Source organism: Haemaphysalis longicornis, unplaced genomic scaffold (genome assembly GCF_048455015.1).
Source record: "Haemaphysalis longicornis isolate Haplotype H1 unplaced genomic scaffold, Haemaphysalis longicornis Haplotype H1 scaffold_6, whole genome shotgun sequence".
Classification (NCBI taxonomy): Eukaryota; Metazoa; Arthropoda; class Arachnida; order Ixodida; family Ixodidae; genus Haemaphysalis; species Haemaphysalis longicornis.
The window spans coordinates 212596659-212613076 of NW_027526407.1; the positions used below are offsets into that span (position 1 = coordinate 212596659).

The window sequence follows — 16418 nt, forward strand, 5'->3', positions numbered from 1 at the left end:
GCGGCCAGTAGCTTTGCAGGATGCGGCAGCACGGGAATCGCGTGAAGAATCGGATGCAGTTGGTGTCGCACACACTGCATCGTGTGTTTCTGGAGGTCCCCGAATGTCGAGTCCCGAAAATATGATTGCCATGGGAAGCTCCAGCGAATTGAGAGAGGGAAGTGCAAATCAGGGTACGGCCGCTCATGTAACGCAGCCTCAGGCAGTTGCAGGTAGAACTGCAGTGACTGAAGAGATAGCCTCTCCAGCATTGCATGACCGCGTTAACGGGCCCACGAAGCAGCCCTCTGCTGCTTACCCTGACCAAAGGTGTGTCGTAGAGAATGACACCTCGTGCGCGTACGGTGGGTCAGAAGCGGCCGAACCCGAGGGTTCGCCTGGAAAGAGGCGCAAGCGTCAGTCAGCTTCACCTCAGTGCAGAGTGGCTCCAACGCATGCTGACGACCCAGCAGTGGTCCCTTCCCGAGCGAGGAAGAGAGGGGCCCATGATACTGTTGTGTGAGGGTGTGCGGCGCATGGCAAGGGCGTTTTCGGACGACGACGGCGGGTGCGTACCGCATTCTAAAGGCCGCTCGCTCTGAATGAGCTATGTGAGGATTGTGCCTAATTTGTCATGGTGACCTGCAGCCAGGGTCAAGAGGCACTGGCCGTGCTGATTGTTGTGTCGTCAACTGAAGGAACGATGGTGCACGGGCCAAATGTGTGTGTGGTGTGTGTTTCGAGTGTGAAACATTCCTGAAGGTATGTTTCACATTGGCGGTGGAGGTGTCGGGCGCTTCGACGCACGAACTGGCGCGGGCCCCGGGACGAGCAGCACAGAAATTGAACGCACGTGTCGCTTGGCGCCTTGAAACTCCGCGCATCCCGAGGAAGGTCACGCCTGCTTGCACTGGATGCGCTAATGGCCACCACATGGGGTTGGACCCCCACGAAGGACTCGCTTTTCCCTCTTCCCTAGCCCCCAGCGTCAGGGTGGAGGGAAGATGAAGACAAGGAGACGACATCGGGAGACGTGGTCCGGGCGCAGGAGAGCTCGGCCCGTCATCTTCGAGCTCCGCCTGAGCACTGTTTTTTAGTCGCCCGCCGGGCTGTAAATAAATGTACAGTTTTGTATCGGAGGCTGAGTTTGTCGGTTGAGGATACCCGGGGTCAGATCCTCAGCGCTACTGCGGCTTGGAGGACAAGCCCCGGGGAAAAGAACATCCAAGAAGATAACTGCTGGGCTGCGGTTTAAGCAGCCTGAAAAACCGCCTGAAGTCACCTGCAGGCGCGGAACCTGCAGTTTTAAGGACATTCTTGCTCATATAGAGCTGAAAACAAGGGCTATGTCAACGTCTGATCCCTGTGCCCGCTCCAGATGCTGTACCTGTCAACATATACAGCCCGGCTGCATTTCGCGCCGGATACACCGACAAGCGCTGGGAACCTGCCACGAGCCAATCGAAACAGCCCCACTGTTTCAATGGCGGAACAGCACGGCCGGGGAATGGCAGAACAGCAGGAAAAGCCTCATATAGGCTTACATGTTGTCGGGAGCGTGTCATTCCTTGTCTTTACACTGGTACAAAGTATAATCACATGACAGAGCACGTCGCTGTATTTTGTTCAGTCAACTATCAATCCTTGATATGTTTACTTTTCTACCGACATCGCATTTCATTGACTATTGCAGATCCATAATTTCTGCTGCATAAAAAGAATTGCTCTGCCCATCTTGTATTTCCTCCACATCAACAAAACTACACAATTCTCCCTAATGCGGAGCTTTGTTTTTTTGGCACTATTCCAGTTTCCTTGACCTCCCTCTTGGTTAGAATCAGCATTCTGTATTTGCTTAACCGGAGTTTTACTGAAGCCATGTCTGTTTCGATTTAACAGATACAAATATAATGAAATTTAAGAAACGTGCAACAAGCTCAACATTCAACAGCAGTGCAATAAGGTGTTCCGCTTAGCGAAAGTTTACTACTCGCGCGACTAGCACAAAAAATAACAAAAGGCGATTACTTAAGGACGAAGACGCACATTTGCTAGTTTCACCGCCATAATAGACGAATGCGCCGCATGTACAGTCCACTGCGATTCGGAGGTTGTCGCGGGAAAGCTACTCTTTCAAACGAAGCAGGAAGAACAACAGCTTTAGCAAATATTCCATGCAAGTTTTGTTATCATTGGTGTAGATAAAGGGCAACCAAGTCCAAGTCTGTGCTTGGTAACAACGAATGTACAGGGCCGTCCACGCTAGGTGCGAACACGGCGCAGCGTGGCCTCGCTCAGCGGAGCGCCAGCGCGCAATCCACGGCCGCGCATCGAAGCTAAGCGGCGCAGGCGCACAGGGGCTTGGAGGCAGGGCTTCGTGTAGTCTGCTAGAGCGGGAGAGCGCCGTGCCTGCTTTGCTGTGAAGCACGCCTAACTGTAGGCTTGCCTGTAGCGTCTAAGCGCGCTGCGACGGCGTTGCGGGAAAGCGCACTTTCCTTACTACGGCGCGTTGTGTAGTTTCTGCGTACGAGAACCCACAGCTTCCGCTTTCCAGTTCCACGGTGCAGGTTAAATGCAAGTATTGTTGCAAACATTTCAGGACTGGCGGCTTGGTTTGGTTCAATGAGAGACGCTGTATAGAACGGCATCGTATAATTTCGGCCACTAGGATTGATTTAATGCTCACTGGCATTACGCAGAACATAATTGTCTGTGCATTTCGCCTCCGTGGAATTTCGGTCACAGCGGCTGGGTTTCGATCTGCCGAATTTCTTCCAGATGTGTATTGGCTTTTTTCAAACATATGAATATCGCGCATCGTTGAGATGGTTCAAGGAGTCGCGAGGAAGTACGGGTCTTACCATAAAGGAGGATGCGCACAGGTGGCAACAAAGGGAGGGGCCGCTTTCTCCAAATAACTAGCCATGTAGGGAGCGCAACCAATGACGTATGCATTATAATTTAGCACACTAGAGTGGGACCGGTCCAGGATTCGACCGTAGAGTAGACGATTGTGCTGGGGGCGTGACTTCCTGGCTGGGCGACTGCTTGAACCATCTCGACGATGCGCGATATTTATATGTTTGAAAAAAGCCAATACACATCTGGAAGAAATTCGGCAGATCGAAACCCAGCCGCTGTGACCAAAATTCCACGGAGGCGAAATGCACAGACAATTATGTTCTGCGTAATGCCAGTGAGCATTAAATAAATCCTAGTGGCCGAAATTATACGATGCCGTTCTATACAGCGTCTCTCATTGAACCAAACCAAGCCAGTCCTGAAATGTTTGCAACAATACTTGCATTTAACCTGCACCGCGGAACTGAAATGCGGAAGCTGTGGGTTCTCGTAGGCAGAAACTACACAACGCGCCGCAGTAAGGAAAGCGCGCTTTCCCGCAATGCTGTCGCAGCGCGCTTAGACGCTACAGGCAAGCCTACAGTTAGGCGTGCTTCACAACAAAGCAGGCACGGCGCTCTCCCGCGGTAGCAGACGACACGAAGCCCCACCTCCAAGCCCCTGTGCGCCTGCGCCGCTTAGCTTCGATGCGCGGCCGCGGATTGTGCGCTGGCGCTCCGCGGAGCAAGGTCACGCTGCGCCGTGTTCGCACCTAGCGTGGACCGCCCTGTACAGCTTGAAACCCAAAGGGTGGCAAGTCAGTCGTGCAGGCCATTGTTGTATCATGGAACAGCCAACAAGGGAGCGAAGAGTGTGAAATCTCGATTTTCATGGTTCCGAAACGAAACTGTGGGCTGGTGGCATGCTTGGCCGCTCGATAACCTTCAAATCGTGCTCGACTGTACTTCATAGCTGACAAGAAAACTTAATAGTCCCTTTTCTAAAACACGAGAATCTTGATAGTAAACATTCAGTGTTGGCCTCCACTTCCGCCTGACGAACTTCGGGGTCCGCGCGCCACTCACGAGCGCACTCATGATCACACTCACGAGCGCGGGTCCGCCTAACCACCTGCTCTGCGGACGAATGAATCGCCCGTGGTCTGCCCCTAGACCAGCGAACAGCAATTTAGCCGATCATCACTATCATCACCATCTAAGCTCCTTAAAGGAGCCATGAAGAGAAAATACAACTTCGTTTAATTTGAAAGAACTAGGATTCGCTCCATTAGAGCCGCAAAATATGTTTTTTTGCGAAAAAAAAGCAAGAAGTATTTAAAAACTTTCAAATTTTGCGCCACAGTGACGTGTTATGAGCAAGAATGACGTCATACGGGCTCACAATAAAACAATTTTCAGTGCCTTAACTGCACGTTAACGTTCAAGTGATGCGGTCAAATGAAACTAGAGGCCGGATTACAGACGTGCAGTCATGTGCCGTCGCGACAGGTCAGTTAGGCGGCCGCCAATCGCACAAACAAGGTTCCGTGACGTCGTAGATAAGTTGCGGGAAATTGGCTAGGGGGTCGCGACTGCGTCAAACGTTTTCCTTAATATCTCCGTTATTTTTTCGAAGATTGCGATGATATTGGGATCATTGTTATCAGGACTAAGCAGTCTTTCTAATAAACCCAACTTGTATTTTGTCTTCATGGCTCCTTTAAGGTGGGCTTTACAGGTAGTGTTGAGCATACACAAATCGCATGTTAAAGTCAGTTATTTCAAGCTTCGTTTGCAAAACAACGCGCAAGATGCCTTGCCTACATATTTCCCCGTCCCATTTTCTGGTCGACCACACCCCCCCCCCCCGTCCCCCCGAAAAAAATTCCTGGCTACGCGCCTGGCACACGCCAATCAGGAGTACGTTCAGCATGCACGTCGGTTGTTTAAAAAAAAGGTGTAATGTATTGCTCAGAAGACTCAATGCTTGCACGCATCTTGGAGCAGCAACGGCCTTGGCAGATGTGTTTGAGTGGTTTTCTTCTCTCATAACATCCACAGTGCTTTCAGGAAAAGCCCCAGGACTAGCAATTAGCATGTTCCACTTAAGAATAATGCTGCTTATACTTTACACTTTCAAATCTTTTTCTTTGTGGAAGGATGTTTCTTTATTGGCGGTACAGCACTAGCGTGCGTAAATCGCAGCCTTCAGAACTCCAATCAGGCCTCTTTAAATGGTACAGTCTTTGTCAAAATTTTGTGGGCCACGGCGACCGTGGCCGGAGCAGGCGCGCGGCCAGACAGGGGCGCTGCGCTTGCCGCTGTCGGCTGGTTGCGCGGCTAAAGAGAGCGAGGGGAACTTTTGTTCTTGCTTTTGTAGTGTGTCCGGCGCCACAAGTGCTGCGCAAAGTGCCTGCGCTGAAGCGAAGTGCGCCTTCTCTGAGAAAGCGGCCCCGCTGCACTTATCGCGCCAGCCATACTACGAAAGGAAGCGCGAAATTTCCCCTCCCTCTCTTTAGCCGCGTAACCAGCCGACAGCGGCAAGAGCAGCGCCCCTGCTCGGCCGCGCGCCTGCTCCAGCCACGGTCGCCGTGGCCCACAAAATTTTGACAAAGACTGTACAGGCAGTTACATAACTATTTGAAAAAGTGGACTGCAAGGACTGTCAATTCACATGATAAACATCCAAAAAATAGCTGAAAACAGAACTGGTAAGGCTTTATCGAAGACTAAACTACAAAGGTAACAACATTTTGGTGTCACCACCTAAGAAATATGGCTTCACCGTAAACATGACTAACACCAGGAAGATCGTATACATGGTGATTAACTGTTACGCCCGCATTATGATTTTGGGTGAAACTGAGTTTTCCGAAATTAACAAGAAAGGTTGCCATTTAGCGGCTACATGTTAGGTTATGCATGAAACACCAATAATTGTTACGGGGGCGAGAACTTGTACATTCAAGTGATCGAACATTATTCAAGTATGGTAGCCCACTGTGCTACCAAAACTGTGTTTGAAAACTTACGTTCTGGCGGCCAAACACTGTTGACAATGCTTGTGGCTCTTGTCCGGTTGAATGGAGGGACGTGATGTGCTCAGACCGTCCAGAGGTCTAAAACAGGATGACACATGATTACCACACAGGCAAGAATGGAAATTATTGGGTGCACGAATGTTACAACTCGGCAACACAATATTCAGCCAAAATCAATGCCCGCGTACCGCGGCACCGTACACATGGTGAGGTGGCTCGCCGCAAACGCAACGAAGCTTGCGAGGCGCGCACATTCGCTCGCAAACGATTCTCCCTCGCCATTCCCAACACGGCACAAATGACAGCGGTGATTAACGAAGCCGTAAACGCTGCGCAGCACAGTTTAGAGGAGTAGCCGCCCGTGTTCTGATAAACTACGCGTAAGACGTGGTTTGCAGTGGTGAACTCTGAAGCTGTTCAATGTAGTGCTGCGGAATGGGAAACGTTACTGAGTTACTGAGCGCCACTGCGTTACTGAGCGCCAGTGCGTTCAGCGCTCAATGCAAGCACCACAATGTTCTTTCGCACATCGCCTTTCTAAAGACGAGCCCTCAAGGTTCAACCTCGCTAGTTCAGTTAAACAAATCACACACGCGGGCTCCTGTTAACGAATCCTTAAAGCGGCGCTGACAGCTACAAACGGCATCCAGTGAAAAGAAAGGCGGCAAATGTGTCGAGACAGCTTACCTGCAGGAAACGAAGCAGAAGAGCGAGCGACGTTCAGGGGCAAGCGCCGAACGAATTTAGCCGTCTTCAGGTGGCAAAGTTGTTCTCAAATACTTCATCGCGAAGTCGAACACGACAGACATAACCGAAGACGACGAGGTGTCCAATTAATCATCAATGTTATTCATAATAACTGTGCTTGTGTAACTGCACACCACAGTAAACAATCCGTGAAAGACGGGTCACGGCATGGAGGGTCACGGGGTATCTGTTCCGGAATCCGGCCACGCCGCCGCGCGCCGTACTCAGGGTTTCGGCCATTGGCAGGGAGTTGCGTAAAGAAATTAAAACGACAACAATAAATAATTGCCTCTTTTACTGACTACAACAGTAAATTATTATTTTTTGTGTGCAATTTAATAAAGAAGCTTAGATTTTTAAAGTTTACAAACACAAAACGCGGACGGGGTTTTTGGCGCTCCATTTGAACGTTAAAAAAAGCAGCAGATAGTAATAGCATCCTCGATTAACCGCACCGGTGCACACCGGGGCACACCGGTGCGCCTTTTCATCCTCGATAAACCGCACCGGTGTGCACCGTCCGTCCTCGATAAACCTGGGTGCACCGTCGCGGGGCAATTTTTGGTTGCACCGCCGCGCACCGAGGGAGTCGACGGTGCGCCGGCGTGCAGTCCCGAGATGCATCGCGGACGATGCCGGCGAAGGAGCTTCCTCCGCCGTCTGCTGCAGCGACGGCGCATCGCCGCACTCGTGTCAAGGCGGACGGAGTTGTGTATTGTTGCTGACAAGGATGGCGTGCTTGTGAATTCATCGGGCAACGATGCGACAGTCTCCTAACGGGCGGTAACAACGGCCAGTGATTGTAAATGAGGACGCGAACTTTGTGTACTTCAAAGACGGCTGCATGCATTGCCAGAAAGTTGGGGATTGACATTCGTTTCGTTCGATCGAATTATCATGAACTGTTACCGGAGTGCCTACACGATGAAGACCTACTTGTTTTGCTGTAACGGAAGGGCGGAACAAAACAGGCACTCGTATTATGGCTCAAACGAAGATTAGAAGCAGCTTGTATGTAGCTGTTTGGTGGAAGCGGTGGCGGTACGTTGTTCTGCATGTGTGACGGATTTAAGTTGTGCGTACATATAATCATTGGCCTTCAATAAATACCACTTTCAAATAGCGCTGTGTCTCATTACAGTGCTGTATTGTTACTTGTGAACGTTTTTATGAGTTGAATTAAGAGATGGCGCCTGGGTAGAACCGCCCCATTTGTCCTCGATCAACGCTCCGTGCCGGTACGCACCGTCGTGGGGCACTGTGCACCGCGCCGGTTTTGGGGGCAACACCGGTGCGTGTTTATCGAGGACGCTATAAGATAACACTGCGCAATGAAATTTGGCAGTGTTCTAGTGTAAGTAATCGTATTATTATTTGGCGTCTGTTTATTTAGCGCCCGACTTCATGCCCCCTCCATTCCCAACTTTTGTTTTCTTTTGATATCTGCCTTGTTCTCCAACGTTGTTTCTGTAGGAGAAACTAGGTGGTCTGTTTATTGCATTTGTACACAATATTTACGGTCGCTAACAATAAGAATGGAATAAAATTGTGATTGCTAGTACTTTATAACTCCGCTGAGTGACGAGAATGACTGTTGTCAGAGGGGGCTATGATTGTGCTGGTGGGGCAGGAGAGGAACAGGGAACGACGGAATGATGATACAGATGTCACAGTTCAAGGTACGTTGTGCTGTGCTCGGTGCAAGGTTGTAGAAAACAAAAAGTGGGAGGGGGAGTGTTATTCTGTCGATGTCGTAATAAGCAAGGGCTGATATTTTTTCCTGTTTCAATGTCGGTGCTGCCGCTGCTTTTTATTGAATTTGGCAGCTTTTCTTTTTTGCTTTTGAACATTTTTGACGAGGTTGGGTGGATGGCACAATGGTATGTCTTTTTGAAATTATATTGCATGCATGACCTCAATCAATGATGAGCTGAACACCTTTTCCCCACCCTTTCAACACCCTTCCAAAAAAAAGGGTGTTGAGGTTGGTCAACACCCTTTTTTTCACGCAAAAAGGGTGGAAAGCTACAAAAAAGGGTGTTGAGATTCAAGAAAAAGGGCGTAAGGGCCTCCCAACACCCTTTTTTCAATTATCTTACACCCTTTTTGGCCAAAAGGGCGTAAAAAAGTTTAGTGTGTGCATCCCAGTGATGTTGAAAACGTCGCATAGACATTGTCTTCAGAGATGTCCAAAGCATGCAAACGTGTGTCTTGCCCATTCCACCACCTTCGTGCTTCGTTTTTGTTGTCTTTTAGGTACTTCCAGTTGTCTAGTAACGTGGAGTTAAAAATATCGCAAGATAAAGGAAACTAAATAACCAATCGCCCGGTTTTGAAAGTGCAAATGCATTGGTTTATTTTTGTACGCATTTGGCAAAGTATGACTTCGTATAGCGCCAGCTTGACATAGGCGTATTTTGAAGACTATTTCTCTCTTTCCACACATTGCCAAATTAGCATTGGCAACGCAACGGGAAGGTAATGCCATTTAATTAGTAATTTTATGGTGCCAGCAAGAATACAGTGAAACAGCAAAACGCCGGCTCAATTAGATAATGGAGCGGAAGGAAGGCTAGGTTGAGTTTCGCAGGACCGTGGTCGTCAACACGGTCCTACGAAGTGCGCTAAAACAACATCACCACTTGGGTCTGCAAGTTTTGTAAATTTTGCGTTTTACAATTTACAAAATCACGCGTTTTGGAAATTTTGACACGTAAAAATATTTTCTGTGAAGGGTTGAGCAATGAGATAGTAAAAAAATTAGTGCCTTCAACTCTGTGAAGGATGACTTGCGAACCTGGACGCCGTCCACGCCGTCCACGACGCCGTAGATACGAAACAAAATAGGTTTGTCATTTGCGATCGAGCAATTACACTTACCTCAATTAAGTTTTGAAGGACTCTAGATTTATTCTACATGGAGCTGTCAGTTTCGCTCTTGCGTAGTAGGCGTCCTATGTCAGCGTAAAACACCAAACTAATCCGCTTGACTGCTGAGGACACCTCAAAGTTCACGTTGGGGCGGTGGACGTACACGTATTGAACGTCCCACCAGCACAACTGACATGTCAACAGTGAGGGCATGAATCCTTTATCTGCGCGTGCACGCCCCTTTCCCTCCACTCTCAGATTATGCCTGATAAACCGGCAAGCAGGCAACCTGGTAAAGGCACCGCCAAAATGGGCGCTCTCAAAGCCCCTCAAGCCGAACAAGGAATATTGGCGCACGCCGAAGTTGCAATTCATTCCAGCTACTTGCGGCGGCAGCTTCTTTATGTTGTTTTCGCGCCAATTCGCGCTTCTGTTCCGGCAGACGCTCCTTCGGTTCCCGTTGTTCTTCCTCCGAGCGAACGACACGCGTCTGTGCCATACGAAGTATTATTCTAGACGATGAACATGTAGCTGTGCCTTTCCCTCCCGCGTACTGGACATCTCGCTGTACGTGTAACACTCCAACCCAAACCGCTCGACCATTGAGGACAGCTGACAGGGCGCACTGGGCCGCGAGACTTCCGCATTTAAACTCCCCGCCACCACAGCGCACGTGTCATCCGTAGACGCATGAAGCCTAGCTGTGCATGCCCGCCCCCATGCTTCCATCCCCAACCAGTGCATGCACAAACCGGCAACCAGTGATGGGCGTGTCCTTAGGCGTGGAATATACGGGTGAAAATGTCACGCGGAAAGCCTTTTATGTTGAAGAATTATGTGCTCACGTGGGCCTTCAAAGCGGGCGAGTTGCTCTCGTAACGGCTGACAAGGGCGCTACCAATTATCAGCCGATTGGGCAACTGTGAAAGAGGCATCTGTGGCGGCGAGGGGCATAACAGTTGTCAAAGCGGCATCGGCGGAGGCGAAGAGGAGCACTGTAGCAGCACCGAGTAAATCGGCTTCACCGGAATGAAAAACGGGGGTTTAGCCATATACTTCTTCTTAGTAAGACAGTTCTTTCCTCGGCGCTCCCTTCATTGCAAGTACAATCAACATTTCTTAGTGACTCCGATGGTACCTGAAAATGTTGGTGCCAGTTGGTTGGGCAAATTTTGGGCTGGTTGGTGCCAATACACTGAAGATTTAAGATTTTTATTCTACAAAGATAAAGCAGAGACTTGCACACTGCAAGCTCTATTGTGTACAACACAGCGCTTGTGTAGCGTACTTCTCTGCTTTCCTGTCGTAAAATAATGTGAGCTGCCCAATTTCCTGTACCTGCTAAACTAAGTTGGCGGCATGATAAAGCAGCTCTTTCCTGGAACGCAGAGGATTCGACAGTACTGTTGTTTAATGTTTAAACGTATGTCGAATGCTTTTTGTGACCGGGTACATGCTAGTTTCAGTGGGTTTGGTAGTAAGAACATTACAGTTTTTTTAGAACAAAAAAGCTAATCAAAATAACACTATAAAGCATCGTCCTCAAAAAGGTATTTAAGAATCCAATAGGACTCTATATTTCGTTGGAAGAACTCGGTGTGCACAAAACAATCGCGGCGTCACAGGAGACCCACCTGCTGTTGGATGGCACGCCCCGACTTGGCATGAATCCAGCGAGACTTTTTGATAGCCTCCATTATGCGCTCGCTAAACAGCCCGTACTTTTTCTTGACCTGCGACAAAGAAGCTCTTGTAATGCAGACAGGGGGAAAGCACCCACTGATGAACGTTTGGTAGATCCCAATCGGCGACTAGTCTAAATTTGCAAAAATCGTTTACCTGCTAATATAAAACTAATTTTACATAATTGGCTGACGAATGCGTCATACATGACCCTACCCAAAGCTCTACCGACACCAGCAGCCTAAACACGAGCTCAACACCATTTCATCATTGTGCGATCACGCACAGATGCCTCTTAATGTTGATACATGTAAAGTCATGTCATTTTCCTGCAAGCAAAACATAATAGAAAATTTCTATAGCATTACACCTACCCCGGTTCATAAGACTGCCATGTACAATTACCTGGGTGTGCATCTTCCTTTGTCTCTATCATGGGTTCCACATAATTCATTTATCTGCTTTGACGCTTCACGCACATTTGAATTCTGCGCCGAAATCTCAAGTCCGCATGTTCTGACAATAAAAAGCTAGCATACCTAACATTCTTTACCACAGAATGCGCATAATTAAGTTGGGATTCATTTGGAATCCATTCATAATCGCGTAACCCGTTTCAATCCCTCACACTGGTCAAATAAAGGTCACATCGCTGAAAATATTCCTCGGCATTCCCAAGATTACTTCTCGTCACATTACCTCTCGCTTGTGCCTTCGCGCTTTTTAGTACCCTCCGCAAAGAAGACACGCTTTATTGGAACTACCGCCCCGGGCCTCCCCCCGCTTGAATCACAATGATCCGATTACCCGAATGAACTCCCGGACGTCATGAATGAACACTTCCTTCTGTCCTTATACCTTAACTATCAGGACTGCATTGCCGGATGACATCGCCTGTTGTTATATTCAAAGAACAGTGTGTCAATAACTAAGTAGTCGAAGGCACGTACGAAGGCACTGACCAGTAGTTTTGTGATTCAATTCCCCATTTAAAAATGTGTAACGCTGTTTGCTCCTACGATTTGTGTTTTACCTGTGCAATCTTGTATATCATTTCTATTCTTGTTTGTGTTTATACGCTGCCTACTTCCTCCTAGAACCACCCTTATGTAGCGCCCTCAGGCCTTTCTTAAAAAACTCATAAATTCAGAAAAAATAAAAGGTCACGAGCCTCCATATTTTGGTAAGTGTTATTCTGCCACGGTGAAAATGTCTGCTACATTTCTGGGCTTTACATTGATTGTGGAACAGTGATGCCCACTCACAATCATGCCCTTACCCTGCGTTAGCAAGCCACATGCAGCTCCCCGCGTCATCCATCTTGGCAGGGTCGAATGGCCCCTGAATCTCGTTTCTAGTTTTCGCCGTGGCGACGTTCGAAGCGCAGCAAAGACGAGTACATGAACACCGAAGACTAATCACAGAGCGCTCTGTGTGTCGTCTTCGGTGTTCCTGTACTCGTCTTTGCTGCGCTTTGATACGTGAATATGTACCAGCTCGCCCAGACCAATACTCTGCTGAACTTTATTTCGCCATGCGCTTTTGGCCCAACTTCTACTCTGGGACGTCACTCCTTAAATGAGGTCTAAAAGCGGCGAATTTCGATGCGTACAAAGCTGCCCGGTATGTTTTCGCCCCGGAAGAAGCATCAGCACGTACGTCCTTGCGCAGGGCGCTGGCCTTTCCGATGAGGAAGCGCTGCGCGTAGGCGGCCGCGACGGCGTACTGCATCAGCTGGGCCACGCGCTCGTAGCACGCCTGCCAGCGAGGGGGCGCGGCAAACGCGTTTCCGCTTCCGCCTTCCGCAGCCCGGGCTAGGCCCGTCAGCGGACGGAACGAGTCGGGAAGGAATGGCGACACGGACACCAGCAGACGCCAGGCAACGTAGTCCGTGACAATCTTCCTGTTGGCGAAAAAAAAACGATAGTCACCGGGTATAATGCGACGAGAAGCACAGCAATTAAATTAAATGCACAGCAATTAGATTCCGTGGGCTTCTCACCGTCATCGTCGTTATCGTTCATAGGAAAAAAGAAGTAGTAGTTAAAGAATCATATTATTGCCACAGACCGTAGAGTTTCTACTAATCTACAACAGAGGGAAAACTGTCGCGCTGCAATCAGGTGCTGTCTTGGGCCTGTCATGGAATCCAGCGATTGTTCCTCTCCTGCTTGTTTTGGCTAGCCATGTCTTCTCTTCGCTTTTTGTGGCCAAAACGACAAAAAAAAAACGGCAACACTTTTTTTCTCGCTCTGTTGGCATGAAGCATCGAAATTTCGAACAAAGGAGTTCTGTGGAGCTCAACCTTTCTATTGTTAAAACAAATTTTATGATTCTTTTACAATTTTCTTGTTATTTTTTGCAGCCTCAGACAACAGTTTAGCGTATTGGCGAGCCATGGCGAGTGACGAGAGAGGGTTTCTCTGCGGTGAATGAGCGCACGCTCGGCCGAGCGCGGCTTTGATGCACACTCCCGCTAGATTTTCATCTGGTCTAAGAAACTGTATACGGCTCAAACAGATACTACAAAAAAAGACTTCCTCTCAACAAAGAAACAGGCACTTAAAGGGCAAAATAAGAATACTTCAGTCATATAATAGTATTAGAGTAACCGACTGGTATGCGTTTAAAGTGCTTTGAATTAATTAAATTATAGTTAATTGGCTACATCCTCAACTGCCCCTCTAGGCAGTTCAAGTTCAGGTGGTGAGGGCACATGAGGTGGTCAATCTTCCGGAAGGATGTTACGTTCGGTGGTTGATTCGACACCACATGCCACTCAAAAGCAAGTTGGAATGGTGCGTGGCGTCGATAGGGAGATCGTTCCACTCTATGACTGTTTTAATAAGGAAACAATGAAGATGCGGGGAAGTATGTGTGTGCGGCGGGTGGCTGATACGGCATGAGTGGAGGTGAGCATGCGTAATGACAGAGCTACTAAGAAATGAGTGATTGAATTTATGGTGTAGGCGTAACCGAACAATTTTGCCCGCAAAGTTTGGTTGCAAGATTTTTGTAATATTCGGTGCGCTAGCTTTATATTTAAGTAAAGTGAAGTCGAAACTGCCCTATCAAGGAACAGCCTCATGCTGCGAATGATCCAGCTAATACATCACGAAGCTACCTACGATGGACTTTACTACATTTCACGGACCCTACCGCTCGGTCACACGACGTATTTCATACACAAGCTTATCATGCAAATTTCCAAAATATTTTAATATTCTCTAATGCAATAATTTACATCTGTGTAACTATACTTTTGTACAGTGCATATGACGACTTGTGTTACACGCACACGCACACGCACACACACACACACACACACACACATATATATATATATATATATATATATATATAGTCTGGAAAGATAAAAACTCACACAGAGCGCTAAAAAATAAGGTTAGTAGAGACAGAGACACACGAGAAAGACGTAGCAAATAGAAGTAAGTTTACTGACGTTTCAGGAAGAGGACTTCCTTTCTTCAGAGTACAGAATAAGTTCGTTTCAGAGTTATATATATACAGAAAATGTAGCAAGGGCGAGGGCAAGCTAAGAGAAGGGAGAGTTTGTACAAATAGATCATGGATGGTGGGTAGCAAAAGAATGAAGGGAGAGCGGAAAAAAATTATAAAAAGGATAATAAGAACACACAGCCACGCGGTACGAACATGGGAAAAAAAGAGAGAAAAACCCAACAGAAAAAATTAACGAGGTAATTCCCCCCTCCCCCGTGGCAACAAGGGTGCAAGAGGGGTCAAAACAAGATATGCCCATGCAGGTGTTTCGCAAGGGCAAAAAAATTAGTCACGCGGCACGAAGTAGGTCCAAAGAAAGTATTGCCATGAACACAAAGGGCAAACATCTCCCCATACACACCCGTTCCAAGAATCAGGGTAAGGTCTTCCTTTGGGCGCGACCCTTGCCTCCCACCAACAGAAGCCAAGTGTCTCATGTTTCAATGACCTCATCTCATCTTTCAATGACATGTTTTGGACCTTCATTCCGCATGACTAATTTTTTTGCCCTTGTCAAACACCTGCATGGGCATATTTTGATTCCACCCCTGTTTCACCCCTGTTGCCACGGGGGAGGGGGAACTACCTTGTAATTTTTTCTGTTTGGTTCTTCTCTCTTTCTTTCCCATGTTCGTACCGCGTGACTGTGTTCTTATTATCCTTTCTATAATTTTTTTCCCTTTCTCTTCATTATTTTGCTACCCACCAATCATGATCTAATTGTACAAACTATACCTTCTCTTATCTTGAACTGAAGCGAACTTATTCTGTACTCTGAAGAAAGGAAGTCCTCTTCCTGAAACGTCAGGAAACCTAATTCTATTTTCTACGTCTTTCTCGTGTGTCTCTCTCTCTACTAACCTTACATATATACATATATACATATATATACATCTATATATATATATATATATATATATATATATATATATATATATATATATATATATATATATATATATATATATATATATATATATATATATATATGGAGCAATAAAACTCTGAAGATGGTAGAGAACAGAAGAAAAGAAAACTTCGAACAAGGTAGAAATCACGATTGTTGCCAACGTTTCAGCAGAGACACTTGCCTTCGTGGGGCAACCCCTCGCCTGGCAGGCATGGTTTATATAGGGGTAGGTCCCCAGATGAGAGGAGAGAAAAAGTGGAATTGAGAAAGCGGATTGGTTTGGGAGTATGTAGGCGGAGATATTCTGGGGTAAAGAAGGTTGTATAGTTTGAGCCGCGAAGTCGGTTAGGGAAGTCAGGGGGGGGGAGGGTTGATTTGCCGCGAACCATATACGGGTTTGTTTATTTATTGTTTGTTTTTAATGCCCGGCCGCGCCCGGATCTGTTATCTGTGTCCCATGCGAAGCGCGTGTTCCATTCTTTATTTTTATGCCGCACGGGCTATCTCATTCTGATAAGCAGAGTGTTTCGCCCTAACGCCGCTAGCCCAGAAGAATCTTCTGTGATCTACAGTGTTCTGGATGTGAATCGACGGTTCCAGAAACTCTCGCGCCGAAAGATAAAAGCCTTCACAGCAGACACCGCGGCATTCGATTCTGCGACGCTCGCCGACGCAAGTCACTTTGTTGACCGCTGCTTCGCCGCCTCTGTATTCTTTTGAGTTGTTAGGGGAGCACAAGTTCGCTCCAATAAACTTGTTTCTCCTTCAAGACAACTGCGTCGTCTTTGTCTTCGTGACAATATTCCGGGAAATTCTTGGAGAGAA

The 16418-nt window shown here is 47.7% G+C and overlaps 1 protein-coding gene and 1 long non-coding RNA gene across 2 annotated transcripts in view; both read right to left on the reverse strand.

The window, feature by feature from the left end:
- The window catches only part of LOC144143471 (neprilysin-21-like), a 165566-nt gene that overhangs the window by 107486 nt on the left and 41662 nt on the right, over positions 1 to 16418 (reverse strand). Inside the window, exons 5-6 of the mRNA XM_077675217.1 lie at positions 12821 to 13064; positions 11113 to 11211 (exon numbers count right to left, since the gene is read on the reverse strand). Coding sequence (XP_077531343.1) covers positions 11113 to 11211; positions 12821 to 13064 — 343 coding nt within the window. The remainder of the gene's footprint in view (positions 1 to 11112; positions 11212 to 12820; positions 13065 to 16418) is intronic.
- LOC144142198 (uncharacterized) lies at positions 1186 to 6718 on the reverse strand. The gene is made up of 3 exons (XR_013316884.1): positions 6548 to 6718; positions 5852 to 5938; positions 1186 to 1276 (listed from the first exon to the last, which is right to left on the reverse strand). It is a non-coding gene; the product is annotated as an uncharacterized LOC144142198 (long non-coding RNA).